Source organism: Diadema setosum, chromosome 5 (assembly GCF_964275005.1).
Source record: "Diadema setosum chromosome 5, eeDiaSeto1, whole genome shotgun sequence".
NCBI classification, from domain to species: Eukaryota; Metazoa; Echinodermata; class Echinoidea; order Diadematoida; family Diadematidae; genus Diadema; species Diadema setosum.
Genome location: NC_092689.1, coordinates 38298969 through 38320295, shown reverse-complemented (window position 1 = coordinate 38320295; position 21327 = coordinate 38298969). Strand labels below are relative to the sequence as shown.

General features: G+C 38.6%; 2 protein-coding genes across 3 annotated transcripts in view; one reads left to right on the top strand and one right to left on the bottom strand.

The window, feature by feature from the left end:
• Positions 1–1536: 1536 nt before the first annotated feature.
• LOC140229356 (uncharacterized) lies at positions 1537–5604 on the bottom strand. 2 transcript variants are annotated; one of them, XM_072309644.1, is made up of 3 exons: positions 5449–5604; positions 4618–4741; positions 1537–3963 (listed from the first exon to the last, which is right to left on the bottom strand). In XM_072309644.1, the coding sequence occupies exons 1-3, from the start codon at positions 5474–5476 to the stop codon at positions 2760–2762; spliced, it is 1356 nt and encodes a 451-aa protein (XP_072165745.1). In that variant the 5' UTR covers positions 5477–5604; the 3' UTR covers positions 1537–2759. The 2 variants fall into 2 exon arrangements, with proteins under 2 accessions (XP_072165745.1, XP_072165746.1); XM_072309645.1 differs by lacking the exon at positions 4618–4741.
• A 1106-nt stretch (positions 5605–6710) lies between these two features.
• Positions 6711–21327, top strand: part of LOC140228896 (uncharacterized) — a 33691-nt gene continuing 19074 nt past the window's right edge. Inside the window, exons 1-2 of the mRNA XM_072309166.1 lie at positions 6711–6747; positions 20290–21048. Of these exons, the coding sequence (XP_072165267.1) occupies positions 6711–6747; positions 20290–21048 (796 nt within the window). The remainder of the gene's footprint in view (positions 6748–20289; positions 21049–21327) is intronic.

Below are 21327 nucleotides of genomic sequence, written 5' to 3'. Positions count from 1 at the left end.
GTTCAGAAAATCGAACTTTCATTGTGGCGCGAAAAAAAGAAAGAAAATAAGAGATACAATCTTAATTCTACTTGTTGCCAAATAACTTGAAGTCATGATACATTACACTATGACAACTTTGCTCAAATCCATTCCGATGTTTTGTCAGTATATTTTTTAAAATCTATCTGCGTGTCTCTGTCACTCGTGACTTTTGTAATACTTAAAAAAAAATCAAAAAGATGATCCATGGACTAAATTGACTGCAAGTATAGCCGAGTTTGAAAAGAATAATTCAAAGATACATTTACGACAGTGATCAATTTCAAAGCCTGTACTGGGACATCATCTGTGTTCGTCGTAAAGTTGTCATTATGATTCATCGTGTCCAGAAATGTTTGCAATTTTAGCCTTTCTTCTGAAGCGACAGATATCACTCGACTTGAAAGAGACACTGTACAAAACAAGTGTGATTTTGTGATATATTCATCCGGTTTTGCAGGCGTTGCTGGGTTGTTATTTATTTTATTCTATTTATTTACTTATTTATTCACATTTTGCAGGTCATGGATGACAATCACTTAGCAGTGCCGTCAGCGTGCATTGGGCAAAACCTCTGCAGGAAATTCCAATTTGCGGATGTCTGTTCGACAGACCGCCGAATTTATGCCGTTTGTTTCACTCGCGCGGTCTTTCCGCTTTTCACAATCATACGCACTCTGATCGAGGCAACTTCCTTGACAAACATTCAAATACCCAAATTAGTATTTTTTTTCCTTTTCTCGGCTGAATTATTGAATATATGACATGTCATCTTACCTACAACAAAAGCATAATTATTTAGAGGTAAGAGTTTGGAATACTAGTATGCTGGTGACTGGTGATAACTAAAGCTCAAGCCAGGGCATCGTGATGTAATTCATGGGTGTGTTGTTTTCCGATTTTGGAAGTGGGAAAATTAGGTTACACTTTAAAGTTTGCTTGTAAATATTTTGACCTATAGGTGGCGTTTACCATTAATTCAACTTTTCTAATGCGGTGTGGAATTTGCCAGTTTGACTGTTATTGACGACTCATAATATACTATATACGATTTTTCTTAACGTGGAATCATTCAAATACCAGTGGGAGGCATACGCAACAAATGTTGGAACTTAACAGCAATCATCTCAAGGAAAATGTCTGTATCTGTAGCAGAATCAACAGTATATCTGCTGAGAAAGGGTGAGATTGAAATGGATTTCTGATCCTCAAAACGCCCATACCTCGTCCTGTAGACTTCATACATACACTCTAAAAACGCAAATGTTGAATCAACATTTAAAAGGGCCGAGGAGTGACAGCATTTTTTGAAGTGTTGCATCCAACTTTTAAAATAACATTTTAAATGTTGAATCTAGCAGGAAAACCAACACTTTCAAAATGTTGTCACTCCTCGGCCCTTTTAAATGCTAATTTAACATTTGTGTTTTTAGAGTGTAAGTCACATGGCGAGAATAACTTGTTTTCAAATAAGGCGTGTGCACTGAAAGGGGGGGGGGGGGGAGAGATATCTCCCATATCTGACAGTAGCATATTTTGTCCAGGTGATTAGAATATCATTGTTGCTGTCTATGTTGTCTATGTAGCGTTGCTGAGGTTAACTTCCAAAGAGTAGTACAGTACCGTGACTTCAAACTTGAGTAAAGACATGCCAAAGGTTTATTTGTCCAATATAACATCAAATGCTTGGTAGATCTTTGCCATTTTGTTATAGAGGTGCTACTTTCAGAAACTATCATGAATAGAGGATAATGTTGGTTACTATATTAATTTGTCATTGTTGGGCAAAACTCATCAGGTATAGTTTATATAAGTAACCTAATCTTTCGACTAAGAGGAGTTTTATCTATGATCGATTTCCTGTTCAATAACACGAGTACCGTTTCGATTCTTAGTGTTTCTTGTTAAATATTTGGTGTGGTGTTTTTGTTTTTTGTTTTTGCTGTATTTGTAAGAATGGAAACAATATGGTGAAGAAACTATACGATTTACTAGAGGAGTATGTTCATGTAATACGCAAATAAGATTAACAAAATCTATTTTGAATTTTTATGAATATTTTATAGTCAGTTTATAATCATTGCAATGTAATGTAATATACAAGTGTACGCAGAAAGTGGGAATAAAGTATTCACTGTTTTTTAATGAAATGACAGATCTCTGCCAGTCTGCAATTCTTTCGACTTATACCAAACAGCATTATGGTATTTCCCTCTCAAAATTTACAAGATTCAGAACTTGACAAGTGAGACTGTTCGGTACTCCGATGAGTTCAAGACATATAAGGGTGAATCAACTATATAGCTTGGTGTACTGGACGCACTCTTGGCAGGGAGGTGCACGTGTCTCTCTCACACCTCCCTGCTCCAGATATTCGACAGAAGAATAAAGACATCTATAATTTCAAAATGGTTCTCGCTCTTGGGAGCAGAATTACGTTCAAGTTGCCCGGGCACCAGTTTCCTCATTATGAAGGGGAGATGGTTCCAGAATATCAAATCAATAAGTATAAGTGCTGATAGATATATCGACAAAGTGTACACTCCTGGTTTCCTCAAGCCATTTTCGCTTGAAGAGATATTTCACTTGGCTTGTATCCTTGATAGCTACTTTGCACATAAACTCTAACGCTGTTGACACTGTCTTTCATTTTATATCTATCTATCTTGTGTCTTTTAAAATAATCAAAAAAAAAAGATCAACAAGAGTCGCCTTCGAACAAGTCGTGTAGTCTTTCTTTAGTTTGGCAGGGGTTTGAATAACTTGAGGAAAGCCCTCTTCGCCTTATTGCTCCGATACTTCAGCGATGGTCTTCGCTGCCTATTCGGGACACTGATGGAGGCCCTGCTGAAGTTGCCTCCGTGCTGTTTGGCACTCTCACTCTGTAGGCTGGAGTCCAAGAACCTATAAACCGGAACTCCCCCGATGTATGTCTGATCTTTGACCTGTGATTTACTAGCAGTACCACCTTGAGAAGGTTGACCCGTAGAAAGCGGGAGCGGATTCTTTTGCAAGTGGGTGTCTGGAACACTGTCCACTGGTGTTTGGGGTGCCTTTGAAGAGGTGACCTTTGAAGAGGTGAGACCCGAATCTGCTGCCTTCGGCTCTGTTATTGGTGATGGTGCGCGAAAATGCTGCTCTCTGTAGTTCTCAGAGTCGGGCAAGAGTTGCGAACTGTCCTTGCTGGAGGTGCTCGGCCGTATCTTTGCACTGCCCTTGATTAGCCTCGGGTTGTTTGTCTTCTTAAAGTTCTTCTGTTGATCACATTTTACCACATCGTGTGAGTCAATCCGATCATTCGCAGTATCCAGCCGTAGTTGAAGTGAGTTTTCGGACTTGACAGCACGTTTATTCAACGAAGTAGGAAACGGACTGTAATTCCGCGCTTTGATTTCCGCCTCGGGGTCGGAACTCCAGACGGAAGTGGCTGACGACGCCGAGATCAGGGGTGGCGAACAAGCAAAGTCCGGGAACTTTTCGCCGGATACACAGCGGCCTACGAAAACCCAATCGTCCTCCGAAAAGACGGAGCTTAGACTTTCGCCCGATGACGGAGGCGATGGCCTATATTTAGGTGTCTGTCTGTCTTCGTATCGAGAGGAGCAATTCTCTCTTGTAAGGGTCTCCCCTTGAACAACGCTCTCCAAATTTTGGGGTCGGTCTCTTTTGGTCTGATTGGCGTAAGAGGTGGTGGTGTCCAAAGCACCAGGAAGTTTACCATCCGTCTGTGCCGGCTCGTATTTTGTCATAAGCTTTTCCTTGAACGTTGCCAGGTAACATGAGAGAATCTCCAGTACTTTATCCCGCACACGTTGCATGTAGTCCCCCATGGAGGCATCATGTTTAACCATACCCTGAGTGCCCTTGTACGCTACATCTCTCGTGCCGTCACTTGTCTTTGTGTGCTCGGGGCATGGACACCATTGTAACTCGATCAGCTTGCTGCAGTAGTGGTGAAATACAATACAAAAAAAAAGTCATCATAATCTTTCTAGAACAGCGTACAGCTAGTGCGTGTACGTAAATTTGTTCTTGGGTGGATACAAAATATTTGAATGAAATTATAAAAAAAAAAAATCAAAACTTGCTCCACGAATAGTGAAGATAACCAACAGTAATATTAGCTGGAACCACATAATAATTAGGTCAATTAGAAGAAACGTCATTAGGTAACGACAATAACGACTCTTTTACGTGTTGTGGTTGCTAATTATATCTCTATACATCGATGAGAAATGAAAAACTTTAAAATTGCATAACTTTTTTTAGGTTCGATTTGACCACATTTTACTGTATTTAGTTTGTTTGATTTTACTCTATAATCATGCTAATGAAGATAAACTTGAAAATAGTGTGGAATTGTACTTCAATATTGTGTCCGCGTCAGAAAACTCTACACCATTTTATAGAATACAAAGCTTGTGCATTGCTTCGATACCAGCCTTTAATTTACAAAGATTGATATTGACAAGCTAACAAAAAAAATAGTGATATAGATGTAAGACAATATATCTATTCCAATCATCTAAAGGAATGTCTATAACTTGCATGGGGGTTTTTGTGCATGATGAAGGTACCAAAGAGATATCTTTATACCTGTAAATCTGGTCGCATATCCTATCAATGAGGATGTTGATGTCTTTCTTGGTTCCAAACGGTTCTCCAGCTTTTGCCCTGATGAAAATGTCTGCGACCTGCTCGTCAATTGTTATGAGAGTTTCTGGAAGGAGACCAAATTAACTTATCTTTGAACAACGAGTGTTCTGAAGTGCATAATACCGTCGATGTGCATGCATGATGCAGTATATGCACAGGGCCTACATATATCTGCAAGTATGATATACAAATACTTTGATAAGCACTATGTGAGTTGTGTATGTGTGTGTATCATTATATAACTTATAAAGCGATAATATCTCACAAAACACTTGTTCTGGTATAAAGCCACGAAACACCTAACGCGGTGTCCTGAGCAAGGAAAGTGGGAGTTTATCAACCAATCGTCTTTTTCAACTGTTTCTCGAAGGCTTAGTGAACTTTGTCGAGGTTATTTCGTTATTTCGTTTGTGCGGTAACCAAACTGAAAAATTCTCTCTTCATTCACTGATTGCATTGTCAACACAGAAAATTAAAATTTGACACGTGTTTGCTACTGTAATATCAAATAATCTTGGCATAATTACACTTTTATTGATTGCCAAATGGAGGATTGGTACAATTAGGCATACGAAGGATAACATTGATAAAACTTTCAGGGGGAAGTTAAAAAACAAAATCTTAACTATACGTACAGAATTAAAGAGAGAATTCAAAATGACTGAAATATGGACGTGGGGCGGTAATTTTGTATAAATCGCATTGTCGATTTTGAATGTGCTCGTGCGCTTCCTCAGTGAAAACCATTATTGAAAATGTAACATTTCTTACCTTCGTGTTGAGGAGACATTGTCGTCATTTATTCCCGTTTATAGCAAATTCTGTCTACATCATGAAATTCCATATCTATCAGTTCGAAGGAGTGTACATGACTACTAGTATATAAACATGCATAACGCAAACTCGATCAATCATAAGAAAATTTGTATGTTCACTGTTTCAGCACTATTACAGTATTTTCGTGGGAAAAGAGCGCGTGCGCACACGTTGCCACAGCGACTGCTGCGTAGAGCTAAGTGCGCATGGTTATGCGCACATTATGTACTGTGACATCACAATGCAAACTAAAAAAAAAAGTTTCATTGGTACTTCATGATTGTACTTGCGCTTTCACTTCAGACTTAGGTTATTGTGGGCAGTCCTTTCTACGACATTATTGTTATCACTGATTACAAGTGATTAAAGGGTCATTAGTTATTTATTTCTGTGTAAGGCAGTTTGTGATTCTCCCGTCCCCTCTTCTCTCTCGAAAAATGAAAGCTATAACGTTAACTCCATAAGACAAAGGCAAAGAAAACGACGAGAAAGGATAAACACTAAGACTGGCGATGGTTACAGGGTAGGAAGAATTCACAATACGCATTACTATTGATCTCTGTCTGTTTTAGTCTTTTGGTTCTTATCAAAACACATAAACCGAAATGAGATTGAACATGAACTACTGAACTTATAAGCCATGTTATGCTTGGAATATGCGTAAGTGCGTGTGCGTCTTATTTTTTTTTTTCTCCAAAATTTGACTCACTATATCTAATCCTCAGCTGACTGTGACATTAGGCCATTGGTTGTCTTCATCATGTTTCAAGAAATAATGCAATTGTAAGTTATGTACTAATAAACAAAACCCACAATCAAGGTATTGTTCGTCAACAGGGATGATATTCCTATGACTGCCTGGTCGTTGACTTTTCACGCACAACTTCGACTACAACGCAAATTTTGGTACCATCGGTGCTCGGGGAACTACCACGTTTCTGACACAAGAGGGAGCGCTGTACACTTGACATTGAGAGATGCTGGAAACCAGGCCTGGGGTGATGAAGAAAAATCTTGTCAAGAGATTGGGCTTTGATGTACCAAGTGTCGCTCTATTGTTCACGTTTACTCTAATGGACGACAGAGTAGAAACTACATCAACGTGGCACTTGACATATAAAATTGCTAGTACCTGAATCTAAAATTTTCGTAGGCCCTACGTTTCATGAAACAGTGGCAGTTGTTACAAGCACATGGGAAGTAAAATGGGGGAAATAATGTCGGGGCCTCTTGAATCTCCCACTGACCAGCAAAGTAAGGGATCCGCTTTCATGTTCTGTTTTATATGGTTTAATTGTGTTGTTGTTGTTTTTTTCATAAAAGTTACGTAGAAATGTGCTAACTAAATAATGGCAAACTATGGACAAAGACACATTCGCAATATTTTCCGGATACACTGAAATCAGAAAGTCGTGAGGTTATAACATCTCTGCTTCATCCATTTTTTTTTTAATCTTCAGTAGTTGTACCTGACAGCTGTGATTCGTTGGAACATGAATTTAACTTTACAAAAAATTTCTTCTGCATACATATGTCATAGGTATTCACGTTGTCTCTCAGAAGTATTGATGAACACTTTATAATTTGAATTAAAACGAAATTTTTTAGAAGGATAGGCCTACCATGTAATTATTTTGGTTTTTTTTCTATAACTCCTACAAGCTCGGTTCCCATTCGAGATATCCAGTTGCATTTACATTATAATCAAACCTTATCGTCAGACTGGATTTCTAACAATACCATTTTTTTTTTAAGTGGTGGCATCATTACAAGGATCCACTCCAGATTGTCACCGCAAGATAACATTAACATTTCAATTGTTTCTGCGGATTTATAAGAAAAAACATTTTACAATGCAAGACAAAAAATACTAAAAGCGATGACACATTTCTATTCTTCACAAGTTCTTGATATCCAATAACGCATCCTGTTGCTGTAAGTATTAAATTAAAATGGTAAGTGTAACATCAAACGTATCTAGCCAAAGTATCTCACTGTGGCACTTCAGCACTTATGGCATGAAAAGTTCAGACCAATATTTCTACAAATGAGTTCAATTTCAATTTTTTTATGAACGTCGGCTCGAAATGCCATGAACGTTGTACACTTTATATGACAGACTTCAACGTCTTAAGGAATCCGGATTTACAATGTTTATAGCCGTTCAATGCCTCATAAGCTACAAAAACACAAATTTAAACTCATGAACCCAATCCGTCTTTACTTCTTTCGGGTTTTTTTTTCAGAAAAGTTTTTAATCAGAAAGGTTGTGTAAGCGAATAGATGACGTCCTTCACCTAGTACAATTAGGTAATAAAGGAACTTCTAATACCGCCAAAACGCTAATTCGCATAGCTTGAGACTGATATTATTAACACCATGTCACTTTGTGTCATGTTCATATACAGATGTTTCGTGAAAATACGTGAGCACTTCGACAGAAGAAAGGGGGAATATGGAGGCGGGTGCAGGAAGGGGGGGGGGAAACCCAAATTTCTCCCTTCTGCACCCGCCTCCATATTCCCCCTTTCTTTCCACCACCCACATACGCCGCGCCCGCTATGGTCCGGATCATCCGTGTTCAGTGATTCACACCAGCTGTAGCCTGTTGCGCTCGGACGGACAGTGAGTACGGTCGTCGCTGCTTCGTCTGCTGAGATGACCTGCCAGCTCGTTGCTCTGTAGTCCAGGTGAAAAACTTGCAAGATGTCACTCCATCCGTTCAGTTATTGGAATCATCTCATATTAGGGATTATCGCTACCGCTGGATTTGGTGAGTGTTTGAAAAGATGCTTTACCTTTAAATGTGTATTCATTTTCCGAATGCATGCTGTATAACGGGTGCACAACAACGGTGCTAAATTTCTGCCATGTCTGCCACTTTGTTTTACCCCATTTTCTCGATCTCCGGTACCTCTCTTTCTCGATCAGTCCAGGCGCGGGCAGGCGGGCTCGTCTGTAACAATGAGCTCCTCCTTGTCCGTAGTTAAGTCGGTCAACTGTTGTCTTCATTTGCCAACGTTTCCATCAGTTATTCTGATGATTTCGATGAAAATCCAAACACCTAAACTGCTTCTCTTCTTGAGTCTATGGATCTGTGCGACAAGACGACAAGTGTTTCTCGTTTCCATGATGCGTTGATCGAGGGAGAGAACAACAACAAAAAGAGTTTACACTTGTACACTGGGGAGCAGTCCCTAGAAATGATTCACATTTTGTATACATCCATGTGACAGCTGATTTACATTTTGTTCCGGTTCCGTTTGGCTGTTGGCCAGCTGTGCATTTCCCCTCTTGTCAATGTTGTCACACATTGTTAGCAATCAAATGTCAACAGATTGCATTACATGATATATGTCATCATGCCATCTTTTTTTTTGTGTGTGTGTGTGTGTGTGTGACCTGAGGTATGCTTGTAATTATCCAGGGTGAGGTTGGCAAGGGTTTGTGACATGAAGCTTTCCAGGGGCCTTTGAATAGAAGTTATTACCAAATATTATTGTTATAACTTCTCATTATGAGAATTTGATATCCCTATACAGTCTCTGTCAAATGTGACTGTACTTAATTCCCTTAGCTTTAATTCCTTTGCTTCCTTCCCCATGATTTCTCCAAGGTCATTATTGAATCTGATGTATTTAAGATTACTTGGTAGATCATCCAACTGAATTGGTAAAATATTATCAAGAAGGACATTTATAAAAAGATTATGCTATGCCTTAGACCCCATTTACAGTGCGGGGCCGGGCTCGGCCGCGGCTCGGCCGTGGCCGAGTCCAGCCTCAATTGCACGGCCGAGCCTCGCAATTTTGTCCGTTTACACTGCTGGGCTCGGCCGCGCTTTTGATTCAAACCTTTCAATATTTTGTCGTAGTGGCGCTCTGCTTGTAAACAAACGTAATTTGGTATTGTCTGGTTTTCAGACCCTTTGCCAAATGAATTCCGTGGCGACGAATTCGCCGTTCGGGCAAAGGCCTTTGCCGAAGGAAAAAATCCTTTGCAGGACAAAACCACCTTAAACTATACTAGTTTTCACGTTGAGGGGGTTAATATCGTGAATAGCGAAAGATACAGGCAGAGGGTTTGGAAGCCAGACTAAAATTGGCCGCGCAATTGGCCGCGCATTTGGCCCAGTTTGCGTTTACACCAAGAAGAGGCCGGGCTCAACCGCGGCTCGGCCGCGGCCGAGACCACCTCCAGAGCGAGGCCAAATGCGAGGCCAATTTTGGCCTCGCATTTGGCCTTTTGCGCGTTTACACTGAAGCGGGGCTGGGCTCGGCCGCGGCCGAGCCGCGGCCGAGCCTCGCACTGTAAACGGGGTCTTAGATCACTCAAAGTGACTGCATAGTTATTGTCCAGCAGTTCTTTTATCAACTTAGTTGTACTCTACTTACTGCAGTTAAGTTGCAACATAACAGAGATTGTTATAATAAGACAGACCTAGTAGAGATGAAAGAAATACATCAGTTATTTCATTTATAGGAATTTATAGGATTCCACATCAAAATCATTAAGTCAAAAATGCTCTTGAAGTATTGATTGTGGTGGTTCAAACTGAGTTTGTACTGGGCATTGACCAGTTTTCTGTTGTATGATGTGAAGTTATTTTCACAGATATGCAGCATGAGGAGAGTTCTAAAGTCTAAAAGCATTAATTAGAATATATATTGCCACTGACAATCTCTTGTCCTGCCAGGACATTAGATATTCAATTAATTTCTTACAAGATATCTGAAATCTTCATGGGTTTTGCAATGAACCCACCAAATTCCATTGGACAAAAGGTTAATTTAACTGTCTTGATGTCAGTATATCTATATTCCTTTGTGGATGACTTTAATTTGTAGGAATCAGTGAAAATTTTGAGGATATATATATATATATGTATATATATATCCTCAACATTTTCACTGATTCCTACAAATATAGGATAAGATAGGATAGGATAGGAAAATTGTAGGAATCAGTGAAAATTTTGAGAATATATATACATTGTATATCAAAATTTTCACTGATTCCTACAAATATATATACATATGTATATATATATATATATATAATATAATTTATATATATATATGTATATATATATATATATGTATATATATATATATATATATATATATATATATATATATATATATACATAGATAGAGAAAGAGAATATATATGTATATATATATATATATATATATATATATACATAGATAGAAAAGAGATAAAGAGAGGTGGGGAGGAAGGAAAGTAGAAAGAAAAGGCAAGTGTCTCTTTCACACTACATCATGCAATACCAGCCTCTTTCCTTTGATGGTCTGTTACGTGTGTATTTCCTCGTTCTGTTACATGTGCCCTGAATAATCTCTCCAGCAGCTGACAAGGCATCCATTATTTAGTGCCCCTAATAGGCACTCAGAGCTACTGGCTCTCAATGGGTGCTGTATATATTTGGATCATATTCGCAGGCCATTGCAGTGTCCATCTGTCGCCAAGAATTACTTAAAGTTCCAGTGTTGTGGCTAGCTGATGAAGAATCCACATAGTGTGAGACATACTTATTATGAGTATTCATGTCCTGGACTATGCACCAAGAAATGATCGTACCTCTCATTTAATTGTAGATATTTGTTTATTTGCTTTATTTGTATGTTGTCTGTCTGTCTGTCTGTCTGTTTTGTTAGGAGACATACAGACACAAGGTCCCATCTCCTAAAGTACATACTATGTAACTTTTTTTTTTTTTAATGAGCACTCCTAGTTGACATTTATTAGAATGATATGAGGAATTAGTAAAAGTCATCAGTAAGAATCAAGTTCTGCATTAGTTTAGGGAAATTACTTAATGGCCTGGCCTTACTTTCAGTCCAGTCTAGTCACTTGTATAAATATTTGAAAAAAAAAAAAACATACTTGCCTCTAATGAATTTTAATTGATAGCCCTTGAACATACAGGATCAAAAATCATCAACATGTTTTGAGTTATTTATGTAATATCATGGATAATTTTTGTAGGCTTGCAATATAAAGCCCATGAAACATTTCCCCCAAGTACAGGAGATACAGTACATATTGTACAATAACTTTCAAATCACAGTTGTACCACACATGAGGTAATGTTGTGTCCATTCTATTTTGGCCATATTATTCTGGTTCAGGCCTGAGAGTGAAAGCAATGTAAATTCAATGATTCACATACCAGAACTTGCCCGATACCAATAACATAAAAAAGAAGAAAAGAAGAAGAATGGTCTAAGAAGAAAAAAAAACAACCCAAGTTTTGTATAGCTCAAATGAAGGTTGTGCAGTATCGGTAATGATATTTTTGTACTTGAGGTGAGCACAGCGGGGTAGGGAGTGTATGACCAGTCAGGAGATTGTTAAAGTTAAGCTGGTTTTACAAAGAAGTCAGCCCTTAAACAAGGCAAAATCAAATTTAAGGACACCAACGGTGGTGATTCAGCCTATTCTATTAAAGGCATTATTTACCATTTGCAGATGCAACAAAAATGCAGCTTTTAAAAGTGCTTCAAAGTAGTTCTACAGTATGAGTTAGGGATAGAAACAACCAGCATAAAAATGCTAATAAAAAATTTATCAGTGTTAAGTTTTGTTAAATGATATACAAATGTGAACAATAGTTACAATTATATTGTTTTAAGACTAAACCACCAGCAAATATGGTTTATTGAGAAAAATAGTGATATCTCCTTTTGATAGGCTTTATTGCAAAATTTTTATATTTATGTTAGAAAGTTTTGTAATACAACTGACCTACACATAATGCATCAAATGTGATAACTCCAACATTTTTTAAATTGCTGGTCCCAATGGTAATGTTCCCCATTCACCTCAACTGTGTATGTGCTTTCTTTCATTTGCACAGATTTTAAGAAATATATAGGGATTACACTTTCTTCTAATTCATACTTAGTGAAAAGTAATGTCCTTAAAGGAAAATGAAACCCAAGAGATCATGTTCATGTGAATTGAGGGAATGCAGCAATATTACATCATAGAACACATCAGTAAAGTTTCAGGGAAATCGGACAATCCATTTAAAAGTTATGGATCTTTAAAGCTTTGGTGCAGTGATCTCTTGATGAGAAGACTACAACACTTTGTTACGTCACATATGGAAAATGATATAAAGAAAATATAAAGAAAATGCAACACATTTTTACTTTTGTAGTATAATAAAAGAGCACTTGACTTACCTCTTTCATTCAAAAAGCAGCGGGAGTAATATTACCCTTTACATATGTCAGTAACAAGTCAAGGGGATATATAGGCCTACCTTTAAAAAAAAAAAAAAAAAAGACACTTTCTTTATATTTTCTTTAGGCCGTATATTGTTTTCCATGTGTGACGTCACAAAGTACTTTAGTCTTCTCATCCGATGGTGGCTGCACCAAAACTTTAAAAGAAAGGGGGTGGGGGAGTGTTTACTGTCACACCTGTGAACTGATTAAAGGGGGCTTTCTGCCCACACACTACACACTCCTGCACCCCTATACCGGAAGGAGGCTGCCACCTTGCCATGCCTGTGGCATAGCAGCCTCATTCTCCCCACATACATGTCTCATGATCTTCAAGCATTCAGGATGTGGCCGCTGTGTACGTCAACGTATGGTAGACGTTGCTGCATCACTAATTTCAGCCAGTTATGTCTCACCAAAGGGCCCCCTTCCCCCCCCCCCCCCAACAAAAAGCAAAAAAAAAAGAAAAAACCTGGAAAAAGAAAGATGAAGAGAGAAGAAAAAAAATGTTTTGATCAGGTCTGAGGGTACACTCTGAACATCAAGGAATTGTAATCCATCCACCTCTAGAGGAACCCTGAAGTTGCTGGGAGATCCCTTCCTTCATCCGTAGTTATAAATAGGAAATCCCTGCGCCTATTTTAATCCCAGCTTGCAGAACGGCCTGCGGATCAGTCATCCTTATCCCTCGGTAGTTTCCGAAATTATTGTCTTGTCTTATAAGAGTTGACTCAGGGGAAAAGAATGATTGGTCCCCTTGGTAAAGTTCTGTTTTTTGTGGGTTTTTTTTTAATGTCATGGAGTGATAAACATGTATGTTTAAATGATCAAGGATGACCTTCGCAAATGATATCATATTGATCTTTTATAATTGTATGTTATGATTGATGCTGATATGTTCTGCTGTGCACAACTAAATTCCTTTCACTTGCAACCTTACATCTAATCCTGTAAGTGAACTGAAACAGACATGTGGCACAGATTGATTACTATTTCATGGTTAAATGGTCAAAGGGGATCTTTACAAATGACATCACATTGAAGATTCATGTTTCACAGAATGAAGTCAATATATTCCACCTTGACTGATTTCTTTTCAGTAGTCCCTTACACTACCCTAGTTTAAAAAAAAGACAGTGAATGAAGTTTTACAAAATAATTTTAAGTGGAATGTTGTTGAAGGGTTTCAGTCAAAGTAACCCTTTCAGCCAACAATGAATGATAAGCAACAATAAAGTTACTTTCAGATTAGTAGTAATTAGTATAATGAAATTCCAACTCAGTCATTGGCCTACATGTATTTTCATGGTGATTCTTGTGATTTCAGTAATTTCAAGCAAATACCATAAATGATTTGTATTTTCTCTAAATTACAAGCAAAATATTTGTCCACAGTCAACAAAATCACTGAGTGTACACAAAGTTCATATGAAGCTTTTCCCGTCTTCTTTTTTAGCAACAATGACTCAGAGCATCTTTTTTTCATTTTGAAAGAATATTTAAAGAAAAGATGACCCCTGGAGAAGTGAAACTAAAGATGATAGGGAAATCATGTTAGAACTGTCAGCCTGTAGTGTGTATCAGATCTGTCAATGTTAACGATTTCATCTATGACATTATATTGGACTGCACCCACAATTTGAGCACATAATGCACAATCTACATGCCATTTTTGTCTGAAGTCAAGGGGAAATTGGTTCTTTCCTTGTTCTAACCCTCTATCGGAAAAGAGCTCAAAATGAGCAGGGGGCTCACGAGTATATTACATTGCTGTGTTTTGTTCTTTTTTTTTTCTTGTTAGGATTCAAAGCAATTTTGGAAGTTGAAAGTTCCATAATCATGATGTATGTGTGCTGATTTTATCTGTCTCCAGTATTCTCTCCAGTTTTCTCAATTTGTCTATCCATTCTTTTTGTATTTGTGTAGCTTTTTATGTCTGTATGTCTTTCCCTGTATTCTTTCCAATAATTATGAAGATGGATAACTGTTTACCTTATTCATCTTTCTCTCAGTGCATTTGATTTTGTAATCTATTACTCTATCCATCAATCGTTTTGTTTGTGTGTCTGTGTATACAATATGCATGTATGTATTCACTGAATGTATTATTGTATGAATTATATATCTATCCATCTGTCTGTCTATCTATCCATCTGTCTATCTAGTTATTGTTCTATCTGTTTGTTTGTATTTAGACTTCAACCAAGCAATGTGCATGCCTTTCTTTCTTTTCCTCATGTCTTTAAGTCAATTAGATGGTGTACAAGTTTAATAATGCTATGAAGTTGAATATAATCAATCACTTGCATGCAGCACATCTAATTTGCAGTGAGAAGGTCTTATGATATTGCAAAAGTAGTTAATGCTTAGAAAAAAAAAAAAAAAAAAGATGGGTTAACCGGTGGAGGACGAGTCCAGAGTATACTCGGGCAAGTGTCTATGGGAATTGCGTGTTGTAGCAAAATAAGCCCTTCCTCAGCGGGTTAATTGAAAAATAATTTAGCGTGCCTCTACAGCTCATTCACCTCTTTTTTTTTCGCATTACTTCAATTTCTTTGTTTTTATAGCAAGTGCATAAGTCAATTTATTTAAAAGCTTTCATGACAGAGACTATAATGACTGAAACTCTTTACAATAAATATTTTGGAAGTATGAATGGGTTGCCCTACATATTATGCAGTCTGCCATGGATTGCATGGTTTGTGTTTGTGTGTGTGTGTGTGTGGAAAAAGGGGGAAGGTGCATTTCCGGGAATGTCTGTTTATGATCTGGCACTGTTGTGCCTTCATAAAGTGCCCCAAGCAAAATTGTGAATTTATTAGATTAAATTCTGCTCTCAAATTAAACCACCAAGCAGCATCTCTGAGTTCAGGTAACAATTCACTCTGTTCCATTCGGTGGTAGATTGCTACACACTCAAGATGGATATGGTAACATTGTGCTTCTTACTTCTTTATCATCTCCTATTTTCATAATTAATAAAATGAGACACTTCAAAAAATGTTCCTTTTTTTAGAAAGACAAGATATGTTTTCATTATCATATCATCGGTTGAGAATGAGAAGGGTGTTAAGTTGATATTGTTAAGAGAAATGGCCACGATAACAACAATTAATCTCACTTGTCACTCTAGTCAAGATGTGCTGCAGTTCACAATAAAATCACCTCTGCACAAGATCTTACAAAATGACATTTGAATTATCTCTGTATAGGTCAAATATTTTGATATGTTTGCTTCCAGACTAATAATCCTAGTTTAAAGAAAGTGATAGTGTCCTTTAATATTTATTAGACTGAAGAAATGATCAGAGAGTGCACACTGGAGGATTGGACCTTACATGAACTGAGAGGAAAAAATGAGAAGGGGGGGGGGGGCAGAGAGGGGCATGGAGAGGGGCATGGGGAGAGGGTAACTCGGTCAAGTAGCCACAGGGGTTCTTTCATAGTAGTCATAGACTTACTAGGTTCATGCAGTAGTGCAGTGGCTGACTTCTTAAAGTGGTTTCATTAAGTGTAGCTAATAATAACGAATAATAATGAGGAGGGTCAGTAACCAAGACCCCATTTTGATACACCAAAGCTCAGGCTGTACAGTCTAATTTGGATCCACTTCTGGAGGCAGTTGAGCTGAGGCGAAGCCACATAATTATTTTTTGTTGGTTGCACTGATGGCTCAGCCATAGCTTGGCCCTCCAATTTACATCCATAATATCACAGTGGATCTTCTTTTTGTTTTGTTTTGTTTCATGCAGTACTGGATCTCATGCATGTAAATCTTGGGTCTAGGGCAATTACCCCTTGGGCAATTAACCCGGACCCTTCCCCTGACCTTAACCCTAATCCTAATCCTGAACCTGATCCTAACCCTAACCCAAACTTTAACCCTAAACCTAACCCTAATCTTTACTCAAACCTTATCACTAACCAGTATTTAGCCATGGGGATGGGGGGGGGGGGGGGGGGGGGGGGAGGGGGGGAGGGGTGGGGTTAGGTGCCCTCTGGGAGTATATTACCCTGATATGGTGAATCTGAGTATTGTTTGGAAGACATACCAGCTCTTGTCGTTCAAGTAGGTAAGATGTAGTTGCAATTGAACTCATGCAGAGTCATGGCTTGTCCCAGGCCTTTAGTGTGAATGGGGTCCAAATGCTTCTCTGCCTCCACATCCGTCGCTGTGAAGTTCATATGCTGAACATTGCAAGTCTGTGCTGGTGGACATTTCAGTAATTTTTTGCAGTCAAGCTTTGGTAGCATTACCAGGGCTACCAAGTCTTCCTTAATGTACCAGGGGCTTCCTGAATTGTGTCAATATATCCTCATTTCAAATATCATAATCTCTCTGGTTTGGGAATTAGGTTTGCCCAATGAAATGCATGTAACACACATATCATGTATCTCCCTCAGCTTTGTGGGAGCTCGCTGTTTTTGATGTGCTAATGCTGTACATTGTGTACTAGTTAACAAAATCATGGTTTGGAGCAGATTGGTTAGTGAATGTAATATTTGGGAGAAGCAGTCATCCTAGACCATGTTTACAGTGGCGGGCTGGCCCAAGGCCCATCTATGTTGCAGCACTTGGCCACACATTTTTTGTTCATTTACACTGCCTTGTCAACCCGCACTTGGTGAGTTAAGTTATCCTTTCACATATTCTGCCCACTGCAAAACAGGGTCGTAGAGATATAGCCATAAAATGTGTGATGATGCTAGGGAGTCATGAGGGATTCTTTCAGCTCAGTCATCTATCTGAGTTGGTCTTTAAGCTTACAAATAGATATATGCTTGCCTGTCTTATTTCAACTGTGAATGAAATTATTCTTTACTCCCAATACAACTTCACTTTGAGAGAGAAAGTAGAAAAAAAAGAACAAATAAGACCAGAAAATAACTTTAATGGCAGTTGGTTCTTGCCTACTTCAATAACTACACATCATGAATAAATGTTCATGCTACTCTGAATATCTATTAAATCAACATACTATATACTGATAGTTCTCTCACGTTCTCTGCCAAAGTTTTTTTTTTTTTTTGAGAGAGAGAGAGTCCTGTGGCAGTTATGCTCTTTTTGTGTTTGTGTGGTGTAAGGGACTTTTTTTTTTCACAGTGCTAAGGACTGCCTGTAAAAGATGTGAATTTGTGTGACCACAGAACTTTCTTTGAGAGTTTTGTAGTCCTGTTTACCATGTTGTATGAGAGCGAGGTGACATTGGACTCCTGGCTGAATCTTAAAGCCGTGAAATTTGAGGAATGCTCACAAGTGCTCGGCTCTTGTAGACGATGCGTGCGTAGACTCGAAGCCGTCGGTGAAAAGAGTGTAAATTGGTGAAATTTGAGGAGCAGGGAATAACGAATGCTGGTAATGGGAACGGGAAGCAAATGCCCCCCCCCCCAATACTGTACAACTTTCTGATGGAAGTGGAATGCAAGGGTTGTGTGAAATCCCATATGATAGATCTTACTCTGTCAATATTTGCCATTGGATATGTGTGCTGGTTGAAAGGAGAAGTAGACCAACCAGAGAGTAATTTTGAATGAAAGTAGGGACTCAAGAGCAATGGCACAGTCGAAAATATTCCAGAGAAATGAGACAACTATTAAAGTTGTTATGAACCACTTCTGTGTCGGCCAGTCAAGTAATGTAGAGCCTTGCTAGATGTCTAAAAAACTATGCTGTGGTTGCATGATTGGGATTTCATATTCATCATCTTATGTTATACTGTCCTATGTTTTTGTTCCTGTTTCTGTACTTCATGAAAATTCTGTATTTTCTTGGAGTTTATCATGGATACATAATCTCTATGACTCTCCCCAAGGGGTTGTGAAAGTTGAATGTTCTTGCACATTGCCTTGGACAAAAGGAATCAATGAAATGCAAAAGGTTTCCAATGGTTTCTGTGTGCACCTCATTTGCATAGATGCCTTTGATGTCAAAATTCCTGTCCAGTGATATCTCACATGTGCAATGGGCTTCCTCTCTGCTAAATTCTCTAACCTTTACCAATCTATGGCTTCTGTAAATCACAGCCTTGTCTTCTTGCCAATCAATACTGTATCCAGTGCAGTGCAAGGAAATTAAGTAGTGCGGATGTCATCTTCCTCCAAAGAAAGCAAACTGATCAAGAGTCTTTATGTCCTTGAACCAATTTGCAGTCCGAGCATGTCCAGAACTGGCTGTGATTTGAAGTCGTGTTTTATAAGGCGATTTGCTACTTTACTGACTTGCAGAAAAGGAGAACTGTCAATGTTATTTCAGTTAATGCAGCATCTAGTTTTGACAATCCATAAAAGGAAGATAGTGTGTATTGCCAAAATTTCACTTGTTTCATTATCAATCAAAAGAAAATATGGTCTGTTTGTAGTATTTAGGAATACCACAGGTTATGTCTTGGCTAGAATTGTTTATAGGTCCAAGAAATGAAAAACAAGACAAAACAAAAGAATTACAGGACTGACATGATATTTCCTATAAACAACCCCCCCCCCCTCCAAAAAAGAAGAAAAGAAAAGATCATCTGTCCCACATTTTCATATCCATTTCTGTGGAGTACATGTATTGCATGACCTCCAGTTTTTGTAAAGAAATATTTACATGTTTTGGACAATTGTCATGATCTCAGTCATACAGAAATATGTAGAATCTAACACCCTTCTGAAGGTAGAGGTATATTGTAGCTTATTGTCACCCTTCCATCTTTATGCGGTTATTCATTCCTACAAGTATGTTTTTATTTCAACTCGACTGTACAACTAATTACCAGTCATTCCTGTCTTACCTGTATGTTTTCATCTTCTGAAGATATCTGTAGGAACTCATACACTCTATATGCATATACTAATTATTCATGAAATCCATGTTCTCATTCTTCACAACAGCAGGTCTTTCACCTGCAGTACTCACCCATGTTACTCATCTGCCATTTTCTACTAAAAATATTAATCCTACTAGTTTTTGCTGAGCCAGATTTTATTGATTTTAGTCAGTCTTTCGAAAAAAAAAACCAATGTCAGTGAATCATCTCTTAATAAACTTCAGGTTCTCAGATCATTTCCACAGTCAAACTACAGGTGTATTTATAAAAGGCTTTGCATTCTGATAGTCATAGCACAAAGAAAGACAAGTGGCTTAGGAATATGGTTTAGAAGTGTAGCAGTCAATGTGAGGTACAACCTAAACAATCACTTGCCTTTGTTGGTTGTTGTCTTTTGGGGAGGGGAGGGGACTAGGTAGATACAAAGCATGCAGTGAGCTAATTGAGGAAGAGACACCACTTGTCAAACTCAATGAGGATGACAAGCACCAATCAGTACATACTGAAAAGCCAAGTACTGAGTTATTTGCAGTTATAGTCATTACATTGTTTTACAGTCAGTGTGTGTTTTATCATTTAGTTTTCAAAAGGTGTTCTGAGAAGAGAAAGAAATGGATCTATGGGGAAAGAGACCTGAAGGAAAGCTCCTTCTAAAATGTGCAGATGTATTGTGATGATGTGCTGATCGGAATATAAGTATTATTCTCTTTTTGATATTTTTTTTCCCTTTCCAGCCTACTCGTGTGAATACATCACCCTCGATCTTTGTCAGAAAATTCTCCCGTACAACAGGACTACTTTTCCCAATTACCTGGGACATTCATCTGCCGAGGAGGCAAACACACAGTTCAGGAATGCAATTGAGATATTTCACGCCTTGGGCTGCCACGAGCTCACGTCTTTCTTCCTGTGCTCGCTGACTACGCCAAAATGCACGATGTTTGGTTCGACGGTGCCACCGTGCAGGGAGCTGTGTAGCAGTGTGATGCAGTCCTGTTTCGCTGCCCTGGTGTTCTCAAACCTTGAAATCGACTGTCTCATGTACCCCTTGGCTGTCCAGGATCCACAGTGTATAAGTGAGAGCATGCTGATGGTTAGCACAACTTCGTCGCCGACCACTGATGCAGGGACGACAATGGGGTCGAAGCGTAGTAGCATTACCAGAGAGAGCACAACCCAAAACGAGAGAGGTATTATTCAAGCGACGACCACACCCTCTCCTGTAGCGACAACTGGGAGCAGCAATTCATCCGACACGACAACTGTCGACAGCAAGACAGGAACAATATCATTTACTGTTGAAGTAGATTCCACCAGTCCTAAGCGGCTCCACCCAGCAACTATTAATGAAATCACACACTTTCCAAAGATGACTTTGTCCACGTCCATTTACCACGCAGTCACCAAAAGCATCAGTGACCGATCGTTGGACTTTGATAGTGTGGACAGGGACAGCGGGGACGCCAGCAATAACGTGAATGATGCAGCTAATGGTATTATCTCTTTTTTCTAATTCCTCTCCAAACCATGGAGATAAGGCTTTAAACCAGAAAACCCCATCTTGAAATCATTAAGCCCATACTGATTTCTATCCTACATTACAAAATGTTTGACACAAGTGCATTCTTCTACACAACCTGCTGAATTTGCAGTTGTGACAACATCCTTTAATTGTCCTGACAACCAACTCCTGTGTAGAGTCAATTGCATGGTGCTCATGTAATGTGATTGATGATGTAAAAAAAGAGTGAAATAAGTAGAATTTCATGAAT